The following is a 19,536-nucleotide window of genomic DNA, read 5'->3' on the forward strand; positions in this document are numbered from 1 at the left end:
CTCAGCTTTGTAGGAGAAAAAAAACCTCAAAGTAAAAGGGATGGTGCTGTTGTGATGATGATCTGAAGAAGGGGCCAATTCACATTCAGCTTGGCAATGTCTCTAAATATTATCTTTCCTCTTTTTTTTGGCGAACGCGTTGCGTAAAAAGTGAGGGATACCAAAGCGGTGAAATGACTGGTCAAAATGACCCATACATCCTTCTCCGCCAGAAATGTCATTCATCAAAAGTAGGGCTCGTCATTAAGTGTATGAATGACGCTGTTTGAATAATCATATATTGTAACAGCTTTGTAAGCAAATAAATACAGGCTCCTGTCACTTGGCTGCGAAGGCGGATTCAGAGCAGACAAATATATCCAGGTACAGACAGAGACAAGAAATGAACTGTGCTGCTCCTCTCCTAAGCTTGATCAGATCTTGCTTCAATTGTTATGGGGTTTGGCCTCTGGGGTGAAATTGACAGCCTGATTAATAAAATGAGCAGAGTAACATTTCCCCTTCATTTAGGGACATCATTATGCACTGATTTTTGTTTTGTAGGCTTTTAGGTCCTAATGATGCTCTCACTCTCTCCTTTTTTACTTAAAGAGAAATATAGTACAATAACTCATGGTTTATTTATTTTTCTTTAAATCTGTATGAGCTTAGCTCTTAAGAATTAAAAAACAATAAACACTTTTGAAATGCATATTTTACTGGTATGTCTGTTGCCTCGATTATACTGTATATTTCGAAATCAAGATCTAAAAACCATTTTTTCTTAAAAAATCTTTATTTTGCCTGTGTATTTGGTTCCTATGCCTTTTCCTGATACATTCAAGTTTGGATACAATAATAACAACTATATTCCTTTAAACAGTATCTAGAATACTCATGTTCGATAAGTGTAAAAACAGGGAACGAATTATTCTCATGTAAATGTTGGAATTTTTAGTAACAGTTTATATATGTTACCCTTTCTGTCAGACATCCTGCCTGCAATGTTAATATAGTTAAGTGTAAGCTTCAATATGCCTTCACGAGCAAACAAACAATGCCCTTGTGGAATACGAGTTTGCATGGAAATAGGTTTTTTTTTAACTAGCATTTTCGGTTTATTTATATTTATATTTTATATTTTAAATGTTGTATCTATCTATCTATCTATCTATCTATCTATCTATCTATCTATCTATCTATCTATCTAGCTATATCATTGATTAATATATTTTAATTTTATACCACATTGTGAATCATGAATAAACTAATTGCTCTCTTTTATGTGGGATGGACTTTTAAAAAAATAAAGAAATAACTGTAGGTTTGTTGCCATTTTGATTCAATATGAATGATATGTAAAATTAAGAAGCAGCTGGGAGGAACATAATTATGTACTCTTAATAATTCCGTTAATTTTACTTGGTCGTTGTATGTGTTTCATGTATACGTCAGATGTGTACTATGCTATCTAAAGTTTCCTCTCATCCTTGATTTCAGATTAATTTTGTTTAAACCAAGCGATGTTTTTAACCATGAAAATAAGCTTTCTCCAAAGATATGGTGTTAGTGAATGACTTGTGTGTTTCCACACACATAATAAAATAATGGAAAACAGGAATGAAGTACACGCGTGAGTCACGTAGAAATGCCTATGACTAAATTATTATTGTTAGATTTGACCACCAGAATGAATTTCTAAAATCTGAAGCCATAAAAGAAGACACCAACTGTTTTATCGCTGTCCTTTGGCTCCCCCCACTGTCTGAAATAAGTATTGCTCTTAATGCTTTTCATGATTTTTATAGGGACTGTCCATGAGGTGCAAAAATGTATGCCATGTCCTAATTAATTAAAATATCTACAGGTTACCACTCACTAATTGATTAACCCTCATCAATTAGCACACTCAGCTAATCGCTACGAATGCAATACGACTGTATGGAGATGACGCTAAAGAGGAAGACATTTCAAACACATGGTGATTAGCATTATTACGTTACATTTGTTATTTTGGGGCACCATCATATTCTGTGGACTATAACAAGAAGTGAAATACAAATCTGATAATACATAAAATTACCTGAACACATAATTACAGTCTTTAGTTGAAGCAGATACATTTTATAAGGTCAAGATAGGAACATATGTAAAGTTTTGGGGACATCCAAGATCTCTTCCTTAGATGGAAATTATAATGAAATAGCTGTAGCGTTCATAGGAATTAAATCTTCAATGTAGCAATATATATCAATATCTATACAATTTTAAATGTATGTCTCTCTTTCTCTCTCATGTCACAAAGGCCTTCTTGTTAAGTGATGTGTGAAGAAATTCTTGCTGGAAAGACACAGTGTTACAATCATTTACCTGAAATAGAATGCATCACGTTTTCTCAATAGACTTGTTTTTCAAACTATGAGGCGTTGACATTCTATTACTGGAGGATAATTTAGCTCAGGTGGTTGGATCCAGGTCACTATGTCAGGATTACATCCAACCCCATGTTGGATGTTCACTTCTAACCTTGAAGCTGAAAGACACTTTAGTTTTCCTTTCATGTCTCAAGAGCTCAAGAACTCATTTGAACTTGACAAACTTATTTTGTCTTTTTAGGTGACTGCCAGGGAAACCATGTTAAATATGTGATTAGTAGTAAACTACAGTTTATTGCAAATAATGAAATATCTGTACAAAAAAAACGCTTCCCCATGATACCCTTTTTTTAAAATAGCTTGGGCTAGAATGCATTAAACTAAAGAGTGCACTTAGGGTAGAGTGCAGTCGTAGAATAAACAATTATAGCATGTTTGCATACACAGTGTGTACATATTCCAAGGCGTTTCAGATCGAAAGAGCTGGATAGGAGCACCATATGCTTTGTAGTGTCCTTTTGTCCTTGACTGTATGAACCTCGGGGTGAAATCTGCATTATGTCTTGTTTACACTGCAGAAAGCCAGATAAATGAAACACATATGAACAGCTTAAGCCAGACCAGTGGTTAATTGATCTTTTGAATTACATGTAGTTCTTAAACAAAAATGGCCTATGACTGATTTCCATTATTTAGATTTTGCACATTAACCCCCTTCCCCCGCTTTTGTCTAAAATGCATGTCCTGTCCTGATTTTTTTTTTTTAGATATTACTTGAATACATATGCAGCCATCTAGTGGTGGATCGGCTATATTGCATCACATTTACCTCCTTCCTTCAAAAGCAAACATTATTTAACGCATGGGTCTATTCCAGAATGAAATGCAATTTTTATTAAAGAAAAGATTTATTATTAGGCATAGGGTGTAGTACATTTTGATTTGGACGGTTGCATGTTATGCATGTTATGGACATCAAGCCTCAAACTTTGAAATCCACAAGGTAGGAAAGTTGATTGTAATACATAATTTAATATGATAAAAAAAACTAAAACGATGTTATTGTATATATGATGTCTGACTATTTTAAGGTAAAATAATAGTGGGGAGGGCTACATTTTTATGCAGTGCAGCTGTTTGCATACGGACGTTTCTTTTAATGAAACACTCATTAACCCTATGCTTCAACGATACATTACATTTTAATCCGACTAAATAATAAAATGTTCTCAACCTAATTCATTTCCAGTCTATAGTTATAGCTAACCCCACAAATGTGTGCTTTTTCAATAAGCAATATGATCATGTATGTGCTTCAAATAGTTGTTTGTTGCTGCTTTTATGCAGTATTATTCACATTAATCTCATATTTATCGGACTTTAAGAACATTTATCTACAAAATTACAAAATGTCGTCATATACTGTAAATGCTCGTCAATGATTCAATACTACAGCCGCATTAAATAATTGCCCAAGTTGCTATAAATGACTCTTATTGATCTATATAACAGGTAGTATTTATTGCTGTCATTATGTTGAAAACTCAGTAGCACAACTCTACAGAATACGTTGGCAATAGCATACAATTATTTGAATTCATGTTACCTGGCTATTGCTTTGTTGCGTAGGAAATTAAGGAACTAGTAAAGATATACAATAAAAAAATGAGCTGTCTCAGTGAAGAAGCGATGATATGGTTTTCACTGAACTGGGGAACTAGTAAAATTCCGTTTGTCTCTGAAATGCTTTTCAAATACGGAAAGTTGGCAAAAAGCAAGCTAATGCGGGGAAAACATGGTCAGAAATGTATTTTTTTCCTGAACTGATAATACTTCCCTTGTTCAATTATTATTTAACATTATAAAGTCTCATAATATTATCCCATCACAAATATGTCAAGCGTTCATGCTTCAACTGGTAATAAAATGTATCGTTTAATATTAATCTAACACGTCCTAGTCTTCAGTTTTTTATTTAGTTAACGAACGCCATGCTCATAATTTACTGTCACAAACTACTGCACATTAAATCTTTCAATACTCTATGAGGTGTTACTTTTATGAATATATAAATATTATTTTTTATTTCAAAATGTTTGGTAGTTTCCACCTCGTTAGGAATACTATTTAATGTAGCTTTCTTGCTTTTAATTTTTACTCTTCCTTTAAGGACATAAAGAACAATGAGAAAATATTGAAGCATAATATTCAATGCCATGTGGTTGATGCCTAATTTCACACTTATAAAGATGATGAGAAATATATAAGTTTGTGCACCCATAATTTACTAACCTGTTGACCTCTGTTATATGCTCCTCGTTCCTTACTTTAGAGGGTACATAAACATACTACATTTTCTTTTTTGTGATAATTGTTAGACACCTTACTATCCTTAAATTCTGAATCCTGAAATTAATGAAAGCATGGTAATGGGTGTGTTAAAGTGGATTTTGGCATTAATAGAGATTGGCCCTAGGCACAGTTGACATAAAGTGGGCGTTTTTTTCTCGATTGTCCTAACATTGCTGCCCGGTATCAAACACCTCCTATTGAGAAGTGAATTATCTTCCTGGATATCGTGGCAGAGCTTGAATATTATATATATATATATATATATATATATATATATATATATATATATATATATATATATATATATTAACAGGATATTGCAACAGCCTGAGAAAGAATCTTTAGTATTGCACAAACAGTGCATTGCTATGCAACATGTATTAATCCTGAGAAAGGTAACGAGGCAGTGCTGATTGGACATTACATCTCACTCAATAAATCTAAAACTTTCATTAAAGTTCTTATTCTGGCTATGAGAAAAGCTGCAGTTACGTGATATATCATAGCTATACACAGAGTCAAGCAGGTGTGTGTGCAATAACTATAGATATATATTAATATAATACATATACATATAATAATTTATTTATTTCACGGATCGATTTATTACGTCTGTACCTCTTTAGATTTTTTAATTGTATTTTGTTTCAGCAGGAACCAAACCCACAATGCGACTTGTTTGGACTTATGTAAAAAAAACTTTTTTTTAGCTGAACTATTACGCCTGCGCTAAGTGCAAATAAGCTTAAGGTTTAATGAATAGCTAGCTGTAACCAGGTTCCTGTGTTTATTGCAGCCTTAGTAAATGAGGTGTACAGTGGTTATATAGGCGTGATCTAAAGTAAAGTGGACAGAAAACCTTTTACTGACACTTATTTGGTATTAATCTCGGAAAATATGCAATTAAATGTAGATGAGGAAACAGAAACGAAAGAAAATATTTTAGGTGGAAATCAGAATCTCCTGGAACGGTGAAGTGGGATGATTACTCTCTGGGTTTAATTCTGGTTTCTTGGATCACGTGACTGAAGCTAACCAATGCTTGGAGTCTTGGCTACTGCAAACAGATCTGTAAAATGATTCCCCCCACACCCCTCCCAACCTGAACTTAGTTTTTATAAACGTACCACAATGATCTAACCTGCTCGAAGGGATAACAGTTTACACTATGCCCAGCACTGGACTGAAACAGCGATGTGCAAAGCCCTGAGCAAACGCAGTCAGTGGGAGATGGAAGGACTGAGGGGGGGAGAGGGCTCCTCCAGTAACCAGTGCAGGAATTTTCTTTCTACTCCCGCTGTGTTTGGTACTTCATCCAGCAGAACAGGATCTGGCTTAGCATACCCTGGTCCTGAGAGGTCCAATTCTACACGATCTGAGCCCACTAAAGAAGGTCCTCAGTGTCCAGCTTCTTCTGGGCCGTCTGCCCCATCTTTGGGATATGGCTACCACTTTGGGAACGGATATTACAGTTGTCGTATGTCTCATGGTGTTGGTCTGCAGCAGAGCACCCTTAAATCATCCAGCCACCCCCCCATAGGCGGGTTTCCAGTGGAGAAATACATGGACGTATCTAGTCTGGCTAGTACAAGTGTCCCCAGCAGCGACGTGTCTTCAAGGGCCAAGGAAGTGTCTTATTTCCAGGGTTATACAAACCCGTACCAACATGTTCCAGGATATTTAGATATGGTGTCAACTTTTGGCTCTGGAGAGCCTAGACATGAGACTTACATATCAATGGAAGGCTATCAGTCATGGACTCTGGCTAATGGCTGGAACAGTCAAGTTTATTGTAAAGATCAGTCCCAAGCCTCGCATTTCTGGAAGTCGTCTTTCCCAGGTATCTATAAACAGAAAGGGGAGGGAGTTTGTTGCAAGCAAATTAGTGAGCAATTACTGCTCTTCATAGTGCCAGAAGTTACATTGTAAACAATCCTAGTTACTTAATGAAAATAATTATTATACAGGACAGTTCTGGTCAAAAGCTTATTCCACTTGAAACCTGTACGTTTCAAAATAGGATAAATACGGCATTTTTCTGTAAAACAAGCACAGTGAAAAGGACCTGTTATATGAGTTATGTGGGAGATTTACGAATTTGTGAAATATTGGAGATATCATTATTTGTAACATCTTTGATTCCACATATGAGTATATGGATTGTTACTGTAAAGTCTTCTGGTGTATCAATGCTTAGTCCATATGCCAATGTACTAAATCTAAACATCTAAATAGTTGTGAAATCGAATATGCAATCAATGTTTTGTTGTCCCTCTTAGGAGATGTTACATTGAACCAACCAGAAATGTGTGTCTACAGGCGTGGAAGAAAGAAGCGAGTCCCTTACACCAAACTTCAATTGAAAGAACTGGAGAACGAATATGCCCTCAACAAGTTCATTAACAAAGACAAAAGGAGAAGAATTTCGGCGGCTACAAATCTGTCTGAAAGACAAGTCACGATATGGTTTCAAAACAGGAGAGTAAAGGACAAAAAAATAGTTTCCAAACTTAAGGACAATATCTCTTGATCTTCTGGATCATATTTCCAAATAATCTTTTTTAAAACCTGAAACTATTTATGTATGGAATGTGTGTATTACACAGACAATTTTCAGTCTTTTCTTTACAACTACATCAGTTTTCCCCCCAACCAGTTACTCATCTTTATTCTATTTTTGTACTGTATTTTACCGCCCATAGTCCTTATTAAGGGACCATTTGAAAATCGTATGCACCGACTACCTGGTGTGGAAGTGACTTTTGTAAATGATTATACTGATCGCATGTGTATCTCTCATCATGGGAAACCGTTGTGTCTCAGGAATAATTCGGTATTGAATGGCATCAATATTTCACCACAGAGGCCACTGGGAAACCCTGAAATTCGAGAAAATGTTATATTTGCATGCATTTCAGATCTGTATAGAGTGTATAAATTATAATCACATTTTGGCACTGCCTACCCTGCCAAATTTCCATTTTGACAAAATTCAGTATTGTGCTACAATTAACATATTTTAAATATTTTTTTTATATTATTCCCTCTTCAAAAAATAAAACATTGATCAATCTTTGATTTTTTTAAGCCAAACCACAAATGTATTTCTTCAATTAGATGTTGTGAAAGTCATTTCCCATTACAGTATAACATTTTGTAACAAAATATGTATGATTTTTTTTATATGATACCTACATGGTGTCTTGTGGCAACTTGTTTCCTCCTGTAATCCAAAAAATAAACCAAGCACTAGTTACATCCAAAAAAAGGAAGTACATTTTTTTTGTCACAAATTATTTTCTATCATGTATTTATTTTGGAACTTTTTAATATACTTTTCGATGAATTGAAATCCATAACATGAAAATCCAGATCAAATAAAACCAGCAGCTATCAACAAGTCAATTTTCACTTACTTGTGGATATTGAATTAGGATTTGCTCCTTCACATTGACCAGAGAAATATTGATAATTTTCTGTTTTGTTTTCGCTGTTTTCTTTAGTAATTAGCATAACCCCAAACTGCTAAGCTTTACAATGGCAAATGTACTTTTTAAGATAGATCAATAGATTTTTGAAATAACATCAGATGAATATTTGAAATTATTTTTTCTCTGTTAAAAAAGACTTCTTTTGTAAAGCACTTATGTCACTGATTTTCAAAGTAAAAAAGTAACTATTATTATTATGGCCTCCAAATTAATTTCTGCTTTGAATGAAAATCATATTTTTTTAAACTTCGTTTAATAAACTCATAGCAGATTCTCAACAATGTGTACAAATACGTCCTATTTATTTACCTATACCCAAATTCTCAAACTGATCATTTACAGTGTTTTGTATCGTATATTTCAATACTGTTAATGGGTAAGCAATTAACTGAGATCTCAGTATGTGGGTTTGTAGATCAAGAATTACAATTAGCAATATGTTTTGTCCTGGATAAGAAACTTTCATATTTTTTTTATTTTTATTGAAAAGTATCACCTAGGGAGATCTCTCATTCTTAAACTTCTGGCTAGCAGCTTCGTACTTGATATTGAGAATTTGTAAACTGTCTGAGGCTAGTAAACACGATTGAAGTGAATACTTTTCCTGAGGCGAAACTTGTGCAATAAATTTCACCAGATCTTTAAAGAAAAAAGTGCTCCTTTCAGCTAATAGGCGATCTTTACCCTTTGAACCTAAGACTTATCAACGTTTACAGAACTCTCAAAAATGTTAATATAACTGGTTTTAAGGAGAATAATGGTAGAATAACCAACTATGTACAATTCTTATGTAACGCAAAGAACAAATATTCTCTCTTTTTTTTGAGGAATATCGTTTCACTGTGTAAATTATGTGTAGTAATGGGGAGGATGAGTACTAATAGGTAGTAAAACTAATAGGTTGACAGTCTTTACATTCACAATACAATATTTAAAATCATATTACATTTTAGCATAAATATAATTCCTTCCAGGAAGTGTATATACAAAATTATAACTGTACATGTGTTCTTAAAATAGGGGAAACAAATTAAAATAATGAATATAAAACATAAATACATGTATGCATGTATGCATGTATAACTAATCTTAATATTTTTATAAAATTAAAACCTTCATAATGTTTAATCTTATTCTGTTCTTATTTGTGGTGCATTCTAGAAAACCAGCGTAGAACAGAGTATAAGAGTATAAAGACCTAGTAATTGCAAACAATGCAGACAGACGTTTTGATAAGTGATACTATCCTGACACCTTCTGGATATTTTCGGTACTGCAGTTCCATAAAAATATTTTCCAGTTCCGCTGTAGGTTTTCAGTTTAAATGTAGTAATTTTACTTTGTTAACGTATTTAGCACAGAAGACACCGAAAATTCTTAAAGATACAAGTCAAATATCAAAAAAGGTGTGTGATTTGCTTTAAGGATAATTCGACGCATACCACGTTGCATCAGGCTATGTCACAAAGTTAAATAAGAAAAAATAATGTTATCAATGTACGCCTGTGTAGAGGTACGTCTAATATATATATATATATATATATATATATATATATATATATATATATATATATATATATATATATATATATATATCACTATAAGTATATGTATACTTTAGAATTATTTTAGAATTTATATTGGCTATGCAAACTCTTAACATCAAAGCGAATGACTGGCTGTTCATAATTACAACAGAAATGCCTTGTTTCTATATAAAAGAGGTATTGTAATACTGATGCTTTATTAAATGTTATTTTGTAAGTAACTCCTTATAGAAGTCTGTATCCGTTATGTTTTTACAAATCCAGTACGTTATAATCCAAGTAGGTTATTAAAAAAGTAATTTGCAGAAACTAGTGTTTTCGTGTCTTCTAGAAGGTGATTGAATTTAGATTCGTTGTTAAGTTAAACAAAGTTTGTGGGAATATAACAAGAACAAAGGCCTCGACAAAGTTGATCTTTAATTGTATCATGGGGTATAAAAGAGTGCATGTGTTATTTAATTGATACCAATTTTAAATTTGTAAAAAAAACCACAAAAAAAACCCCAGAGATGCTAAACTCGGGCCAAATTAGTTATTTTGTACTTGTGACGTGATTGGGTCTGGGATTTAAGATAAGGCGAGGAGGCATATATTAAGATTTTCCTCCCAACATCTTCAGTTTAATCGTAAAATAAGTTAATTATAACTGAATTTAAATTACTTGTTTGTTTACTTCATTCTTCTGACGACATGGCTTCAGTTTCACATAAAAAATTGTTATACCTTTGTGGTTGCCACATATTAAAGAGATTTAAGCGGAATATTATGCGATACGTGACAAGATAATAGATACATTTTTCAAATAGGCTATCAAATTAAATAAAAACATAATTTCTCAAAGGAAAGCGCACTTCATAATTAAACTAGTTATATGATACACATACACACTGGAATATTTAAATGTTTGTCTGTAGGATTTCTTAAAGTAGGAATGTGACACTGGGCTGCAAAATTCCTACGTCTTTCCACGTTGTTACTGAATAGGATGTCTTTTGTTTGTTTAATCTTCCATTTTGTGGGGTTTCCTTTATGTTCTGTGTTCTCTTTGTTTATTTATTTATTTATTATTCCCCTCTTTAACCACATAAGTGTAAGTTGTGTGCCATCTTCTGGTGTCTAAATGGTAATGGCAGAAACAGACATTTTTAACCTAGCTTGGTTCCTCCTGTTTTTTGTGCACTGATCAAATACGAATTAAGAGGATGACAAATACCAGATCCTGATATATATATGTAAAACTGAGTAATACCGGTAAAAATCCAGTATGGAGGACTGTAAAATATCTTATATTTGTGCAAAATGTCCATCAATTAGGTAGAACATGGACATAGGTTGGTCGAGTTACAACAATTGTTTATGTAGTGTTATTATTTATGTAAGTGAATAAACATTTTATTTTTAACAAGACCTACCCTACACTCATACCCTTCAACACATTTTCAGACACAATGGATAAAAAATGCTAGATGGATAAGATGATACTTGTTAGTCTGATGATCTTGTTTGTGTCATTTAGTTGTCGTTAGAAGGCCATGGGATATAAATGAATTTTTTAAATTTGTTTTAGTTTGGCGGATGTTAACATTATGAATTGAATCTCTGTTCATTGCGTCTCTTCCTAATGTCATATTTGGTTTAATGTGTTAGTGCAAACATGCAGAATGTTGATCCCAGGAAATCTTACCATAAATTCCCCCATGGAAAGGAATTATATAGTAGAATGAAAATAAACGGAAACGATAAGTTCATGAGACCCACTGGCTTTGTTTTTATTCAAACCACTGAGTCTAAATGAGAACTCCAGGAATGCAGTCCACTTGAACGTGACAGAACAGCAGACATCCAAGGACCCTGCCATTGGCCTTTGTGTGAGGACATGCTCCAATAGCTGAAACAAATGTTATCAATGCACTTTGAAAACCCTCCAAGCAAGAAAAGTGTGATATTTTTAACCAAAAGCACATGTGTATAAATAAGACGAATTCCTGGGTGTTCTTTAAGTGTTTGGATGCATGGGTATATATGTATGTATGTATATATATATATATATATATATATATATATATATATATATATATATATATATATATATATATATATATTTAATCCACAGAGATTGTATTTTAACATAGCATAAGAAATGTATTTAATGTAACGTTTCAATAAAGAAAATGTAAAACATTAGACAAAGTGTTTTCTATGTTGATGCGCATTCCGGTTTCTAATATACTAGTAAGAATGTATTCTATGTATGAATTTTATTTTCTCTTTTTTTGTCCGCATTGGGATATCGCATACACATACCGCGACAGAATAGTTTTGTCAATTAGTTTACATTCAGGAGGTAATTTGACCACATGTGGTACAAATTTACATTTTTGAGGAAAAAGTTAAAGTATGTTTAAATCTCGAGGATGAATAAAACATACACATTCATTTCTTAATGACGCTATGTCTGATCCGTTTTAGAATATATATATAGTACCTTATTTTTAGTAAGAAATATCCAAGAATAATTTGCATTAGAGATCAGCTATTCGTAAAACACGTAATAGGAACACTAAAGGGGACAGGAAAAAAATAATGTTTGACTTGCAGGAATAGTTTGAAAGGCAAAATTTAGTCTTTGGTGTAAAAAAAGTAAACCTTTTTTGCGCATGACTATTTGTTTCCCTGAGTAATAAATTGAAATTAAAACGTAAGAAATAATAACATTCACCCAAACCAAGTGTCTGATAAGAAGAAGCTCTGTGGATTTGCGCACTAGGAGCACTTGAGCATGAGGTCAAAACACAGAAATTAGATATGCAGAATTTCGTTTTTTTCCCATGCGCGTGGGAAATGAACTTAAAGATATACAGTTTGCAGCATAAAAAAACAACAAAAAAACCCAAAGCCACTTAATATTATTAAAAATGAATATTTTCCTTCATACATGCAAGATTGAGGTGTCTATATATTCAGCAATTGGCCTATTGAGTTCCTCGTTTGTGTAAACAGTTAAATGACTTTAACAGCTGAATGTTGTGTGCATTGTCTTACACTTATAATAAGAGCGCAGTAATAGAATAGGAAGTCACTCTGTAGAATTCACTATTCTCTTTGATACGCATTCCAATTCATCTGAAATTCTTAAGTATTCCGGATATTAGGAAGAAATCGTTATTCTGAAATCCTTGCTTAGTCAGTCAAGGTCACAAACACTAAAAGAAAACATGGATTTAAAAAAAAAAAAAAATAAAGTCTCATCTCACAATATGAATAAATCTTGTTTAATATCTCATCTAGAAATACAACATAATATTCAAAATACATGACACTCTTTTTTAAAATGTTACCACATTTAGTAATATTTTTAGACAAAAGCGAGTTCAATTGGTCACTATATATAAATACACACATATATATACAAATACATATATATATATATATATAAATACATACATTTAAATATATATATATATATATATATATATTTCGCGTTTACACGTCTGAAATGCCCCAGAACATTTTACATTATAACGATCTGCATAATAATTTATTTCGCATTAACTATAGCACACTTTATGTGTGGGGCGTAACACAAATTATCAATGTGAAAAAAAAAGAAATCATACATATAATCAATGGACATAAGTACTCGGAAATATAAAACTAAATCTATGCTAGCCTATATGATTGTGTCAGGATAGATAGATAGATAGATAGATAGATAGATAGATAGATAGATAGATAAAGAGAAAGATAGGCAGACATACAGTTAGATAATTCGTATTTGCATGAAACAAATTAGTATACTGGATTGCACTACATTGCTATATAAACAATCAAGTACTGTGACTTTGGTGTCTTTGTACAAAGATTTATGGAGAAAGAAGCTCACAGTAGATGGGTAGAAACGGGGTATAGATAGATAGATATGTCTATCGATCGATCTAGATATATATCTAGATAAGTTGGATCTAGACTGCCCAATGGAAATTCTTAGCAACCCTGATCTGAAGCTACATATGGACTGTCTGCATAGCTTAGCACCTTAGCAAATGGTGGAGGTATTATACAGTGTGCAGCTGCCATGCTGATAGAAGTCACATATGTTTCAATTGTAAGGCATTACACTGCCAGCTAAACAAGCAAAAATACCTACATTGTGAGGAGGAAGGGGGAAGCTTTCTTGCAGAACTGTGGTGGCCATAAATGAAATGACTCAGAATCTCTTCTCCAGTCAGTTTTTACGAGAGCTGCCAGACAGCGTCTGTTCACGTTCCGCAGATACTGGGGGCGCCATAACAAAGTTAAGGTCAAGTTAGTGTCTTATCTTGGGTGGTACAAACTATACCACAGAATCTCCTCTATCTCTATGGCACTGCGTTTCTTCATTGAATATTATTATTTCATTAATGTGTACCCTCACAATTATAGTGCTATATTATATCCGACTTCCTGTATTTGTCAGATGGAATTAGATACCTGTTCAGTCAGAAAAATGGATGCAGATGTTTCAAGACATCCAATGGTAAAGTATACCTCCCCTCTAATGTGTCTGGATATACTGATGTGCTGGCTGCTTACGAAAAAAAATCAAAGTATTGGTCAATTAATTGAATATATATATATATATATATATAATTTATTAATGTGTGTTTGTGTGCTCTTGTGAAAATAAATTTATATAAACCTTTATCTGTGCACATGTACACATAGGAAAGTGTGTGTGTTTGTTTACATGTAGCTGGCCTTACTTTTGATATATACATATACATGTTAACACGTATCTAGCCTGAGCAGGCTTTGTGTGTATTTTTTCCTAGCTTAGTCCATAAGCGCCATTTTGTCTGTAATTTGGTGTTTATGCTGTGACTTGGAGTCCTAGCAGTGGTTGTTTGGCCATATAGAGGTTATTATCGTCAGCTTTTCATTGGTAAAACAGTATGATTTTCATTTTGTTTTATTGGCTTAATTGTTTGAACTAATTCGAAAATTATGAAAATCAAGGTCCCCTACTCATCTAGTGTAATAATCCTAGTAATGTTATTACTGATATATCCATTAGTTATTTTCGAAAGAATACGTTCCATAGCGCTTGAGTTAAAATAAACGAAGGGTAACCTACATGCATTTTTGTGTCAATTAGTTATTTGTTCCTATACATTTGTGTCAGTGTAGAGAGTAATAACTTTATACAAGTGATTAACAAGTAACGAATGAATACCTTTAGATGAATAGAAAGATATATCTACGCAGCTCTCTAAATGCCTTAATGCACATATAATACATAAGACATAGTAGACTTTAGTACAAACACACACACACACATATATGTATGTAGGTATATATATATATATATATATATATATATATATATATATATATATATACCTACATACATACATATTTAGATGTATGCATTTACATACCCAGTACTGTAAGCGCTAGATGTTTTTTTTCAAATGTGTCAATATACTCGTCTGCATACGTAAGAATAAATGGGAAATTAAATACAGACAGACGTATTAAAAACCACACAATGTACGAATCTGCGCGTGCACAGTGTTTACCGTGTTTTCCTTATTTTTAAGACAGATTAAGTATTGAGAGAGAGAAAGAGAGAGAGAGATGGATATATGATCTATATACGATAGACGAGTATTAGATAGGTAGTTCTTCATATCTCTGAAAGTCATTTTAGAACCTTATGTATATACATTAACCCATTCGATTTACCTGCTTATTTGAAGTCCATGACATGTGCAATCTCACTACTAATGACTTATAAGCAATTTCCTGGACACACATGTGTGCTTGGTGAAAGAGTAATATAATTTGGCTTCTGGAATATACTGCGATCGTTAAGTTTAATTTTAGCCTTTTCGAATTTTGTACAAAGATGAAACATGTGAAGGATTAAATATTGATTTCCATACCTACGGAATCTTGGTGTACACAGTTTATTGAGCGGTAGGTTGTTTGCCAAGACGAATAGAATTTGTAATTGTATTTTGCACTTTTAAACAGTAGTAAATATACTCGTGAAAACACGATTTCAGGCTCAATTGCTAGAAGTGACTTTTTGTGGTTGTTCTTGCTGTTTTAAATATTTCCCATTTGAAGAAAATATTTATTGTTATTACAGAGCGGAAGATATGTTTTTTTTGGCTAATCTATGAGGTTCGTTTTTGGCATTTTTTGGATTCTACTTCAACCCTTCATTATTTCCAAAAAAATCACACATTAAATTGTTCCAAAGGCTTCGAGAAGTGATCATGCCTTTTCCAGTTGATTTGTTTTCTGGTGCCTATACTGCCGCAGAAAAAGCCTTGGGATCAGTTTTACGCTCCAACTAGATTTTATTGATTGCGGTCATATATTTGAAAGCATTAGTTTTCTTCTATATAGTAAACCAAGAATAATATATGTTCGTATGCGTGCGTCATAGAAAAGTGGATATGTTTATAAATTAGCTGTCTTCAGTCGAAGATGATACCTTTCATTGGGCCAACATGGAAAAAGACGTAGAACCACAAAAGGTCTTCAGTTGAAAACAATATGTATTTTTTTTTTACATGTATGTAAAAATAATATCTGTGTTGTTGCAGAGTGTATATATTAGCGTCGCATATGCAAATGTATTTTCTTATGTGTGTGTATGTTATCTATGGTTACATTTCTAAATGTGTATGGTCTTGTGCTTTGTTTGCACCCATTGTATGCATGCGGTGAAATTAAGGATTTTTGCTTGGTGCCTCTGTTTTAATAATGAATTCGAGCATCATAATGTCAGACAATGCGATTCCATGTCATAATGGGAGATTATCTGTACTGCAGTACTAAGGTCCAGAATATATTTGAAGTGTGAACGATTATCTCTAATATATAATGGTTTTTTTTACTAGGTGCATATCCACAATCATGTTCATTGTAGATCCTAGTAAAATGTAGATTCTGGTGGAAGATGCCAGAGGCTGCCTTATCCCATATAATTAATACGCTCCGTTTACTTATATATCAATAACTGATGGGATGGGGGCGGACAAGTAGGGAGGGGGCGAGTTTTTTTCGGATGGCAGAAGGTGTATAATGTACTACAGTGTAGCACCTTTGTGCAGTGTGAGCAGGATGTTTCATCCTGCAGGGCTCTTATAGATATAAGGACATTCTACATGGGATCACGTGACATAATTACCACTAGAATCAATCAAGATGAATTGCACGTCAGCACACGTTCACGGTTTTTCCTTAGTTGAGGCTGTCCAAGCCCTCTTGAGCAATAGATGGATCTTGTTCAATGCAGTGAAATCTCCTTGTTGCTTTCAATCGCAAAAAGGGAGACATGACTGAGTTTGAGAATTGCAACAACAGTGCATCCAATATGTATCTGCCTGGCTGTGCTTACTATGTGTCTCCATCGGATTTTTCAACCAAGTCCTCGTTTTTGTCTCAGTCCTCCTCCTGCCCAATGACTTTTTCCTATTCATCCAATTTATCTCATGTGCAACCTGTGAGGGAAGTGGCATTCAGGGAGTATGGATTGGAACGCAGTAAGTGGCAGTACAGGGGCAGTTACCCCTCGTATTACCCCAGTGATGATGTGATGCACAGGGACCTCATCCAGCCCTCGAACAGGAGATCGGATATGTTATTCAAGTCGGATTCAGTCTGCAATCACCATGGATCTTCCACTACTCCCTCTAACTTCTACAGCACAGTGGGAAGGAATGGGATCCTTCCACAGGGCTTTGACCAGTTTTATGATACGACCCAAGCATCAACATACCAGATGGAAGTGGAAGATCAGTCGACAAAATCTGAGCTGAAAACTACAAACCCCGCCAGTAAAACCATTTCTTCCCAGGACAAGAAAGTGACAAACGAAAATAGCCCCGACTCGTCCCCTTCTGGGGAGGTAGCAACAGAGAAGAGCAACAGCTCAGGTAGGCATCAAATGGGGGCAAGAGTACAAGGCCAACACTTTGTCAGGCTAGGTTTTATGTGCGATTTTATAAGCATTCAAGGGTTTTATATATCCTATAAGGGTTCCTTTAGCGTTGTAAAGCGTGTTTACGACAGGGAACTAATTTAAGATGATCTTTTGTTGAACATGTTCCTTTTGTGTTATCAAAAGATACGGTGGGCATTTTAGAATTCCTAAAGCAATGATGTTCTATATATGTGGGGGTAAAAACCTGCACAGACTCATGCATTTATACACGTAAATATATATATATATATTTATATACGTATACTTTCTATCACACAGCTATACAAAATGTATCAACACATTTAATTCATTTATTTTAATGTTCGTGTGATTCACTATCTAATTTTATTCATATTACAATTCACATATACACTAATAAATATATATGTTTTACACATATTAATTATATTTTAGGATTTTACCTTATTTGACAACTTTTTACCAAGCAAGTTAATTCACAGCGCTAAAGCAACGATCCTATTATGTATTCATTTGCTTTTTAAAATTATATATGACAGCTTCCCAACGACTTAGGAAAAAAAGATGCCCTTACAGCAAGTATCAAATCAGAGAGCTGGAGCGGGAGTTTTTCTTCAATGTATACATCAACAAGGAGAAGAGGTTACAACTGTCCAGGATGCTGAACCTCACTGACCGCCAAGTGAAAATCTGGTTCCAGAACCGAAGGATGAAAGAAAAGAAACTCAATAGGGATCGACTTCAGTATTTTACCGGAAACCCTCTGTTTTGAAATGGGACTGCACACAAGGATAACTACTTTAAATTTACTTGGAACTTGAAATATCTTGAGAGGATTTCCAAATCTCTGGAGGATGCCTTCTTGGTAAGGAAAGGCTCTTGAAAACGTCACTTAGTGATTACAGCCAATGGTGTGTTTTTTCCTCAATCTATAACACTGATTATACAGTATTAGACTGACTTAAACATGTAGGATTGAGTTTCACGTACAGTGACTATAATGACTACAGTAAACCTTTACGTAAAATATGAAATAACTAAGTGAATTTAACGTTGCAATATATATATATATATATATATATATATATATATATATATATATATATATATATATATATATATGTGTGTGTGTATATACATACATATAGTGTTTTGTTTATGCACGAAAATTGTTCTCTCGTGACAACGTATTTATAGTAAAATGGCGTTTTCTTGGATCAATTGCATGAGATTCGATGTCTGAAAGATCGTTTGGTATCTATGTCAGGCATATATTGCATTATATAACCCCTTTATGTATATATTTATTAATTTTTCAATATTATTTTTTACCAACGCAAACACATTTTGTATGAATTTACATTTCAAGCTGTTAAACTATCCATGGAAATATGTCGATTTTGAAAAATGATAGTTGGATATAGCAGAAAATAAAATAAATATAAAAGTGAGAGAATTAATTAGGTGCTTAAATATAAAATTCTAAACCAAAATGTATAGAATAGGTATCTGCCAATGCATTTAAGCCTTCTTCCTACATAAAAGCAATTTTAAAAGCAATTTTGATGGAACAAAATGACATTTGGTGTTTTAGATTCCCCTCTGCTTTTGTAGGATCAAAAGTGACGGATCTGGGAAATCTGTTTATTTTGTTGCCTGAAGAATTTGGTTAAATTTTTTCCCTTCTTTACTCTTTATATGCGTGACCTACTGGGCTGTTTACAAAACCTTGAACTGTCTAGACAACACAATAAAAACAGTGGTTGTAAGGACCATAATTGGCCTATATTATACACCTTCTGGTGGGCTAAAAGAGATTTCCGCAAAGTGCAATA

The 19,536-nt window shown here is 33.6% G+C and overlaps 2 protein-coding genes across 2 annotated transcripts; both read left to right on the plus strand.

The window, feature by feature from the left end:
* The first annotated feature begins 5,900 nt into the window (after positions 1-5,900).
* Positions 5,901-7,236, plus strand: HOXD13 (homeobox D13). The gene is made up of 2 exons (XM_089494708.1): positions 5,901-6,546; positions 6,986-7,236. The coding sequence occupies exons 1-2, from the start codon at positions 5,901-5,903 to the stop codon at positions 7,234-7,236; spliced, it is 897 nt and encodes a 298-aa protein (XP_089350834.1).
* Positions 7,237-17,074: 9,838 nt separating this feature from the next.
* Positions 17,075-18,473, plus strand: LOC149285983 (homeobox protein Hox-D11-like). Its single transcript, XM_089494705.1, has 2 exons — positions 17,075-17,675; positions 18,241-18,473. The coding sequence occupies exons 1-2, from the start codon at positions 17,075-17,077 to the stop codon at positions 18,471-18,473; spliced, it is 834 nt and encodes a 277-aa protein (XP_089350831.1).
* Positions 18,474-19,536: the final 1,063 nt, after the last annotated feature.

The sequence above is a fragment of the Sceloporus occidentalis genome, unplaced genomic scaffold (genome assembly GCF_023333645.1).
Source record: "Sceloporus occidentalis isolate IW3139 unplaced genomic scaffold, rSceOcc1.0.p SCAF_74, whole genome shotgun sequence".
NCBI lineage: Eukaryota > Metazoa > Chordata > Lepidosauria > Squamata > Phrynosomatidae > Sceloporus > Sceloporus occidentalis.

What these genes read in the sequence shown, in the direction of transcription:
- HOXD13 (XM_089494708.1), top strand. Translation starts at nt 5,901, where the DNA reads ATGTGCAAAGCCCTGAGCAAACGCAGTCAGTGGGAGATGGAAGGACTG. An exon ending in CTGGAAGTCGTCTTTCCCAG is followed by an intron (nt 6,547 to 6,985) that starts GTATCTATAAAC and finishes TGTCCCTCTTAG; the next exon opens with GAGATGTTACATTGAACCAA.
- LOC149285983 (XM_089494705.1), top strand. Translation starts at nt 17,075, where the DNA reads ATGACTGAGTTTGAGAATTGCAACAACAGTGCATCCAATATGTATCTG. An exon ending in AGAGAAGAGCAACAGCTCAG is followed by an intron (nt 17,676 to 18,240) that starts GTAGGCATCAAA and finishes TATATATGACAG; the next exon opens with CTTCCCAACGACTTAGGAAA.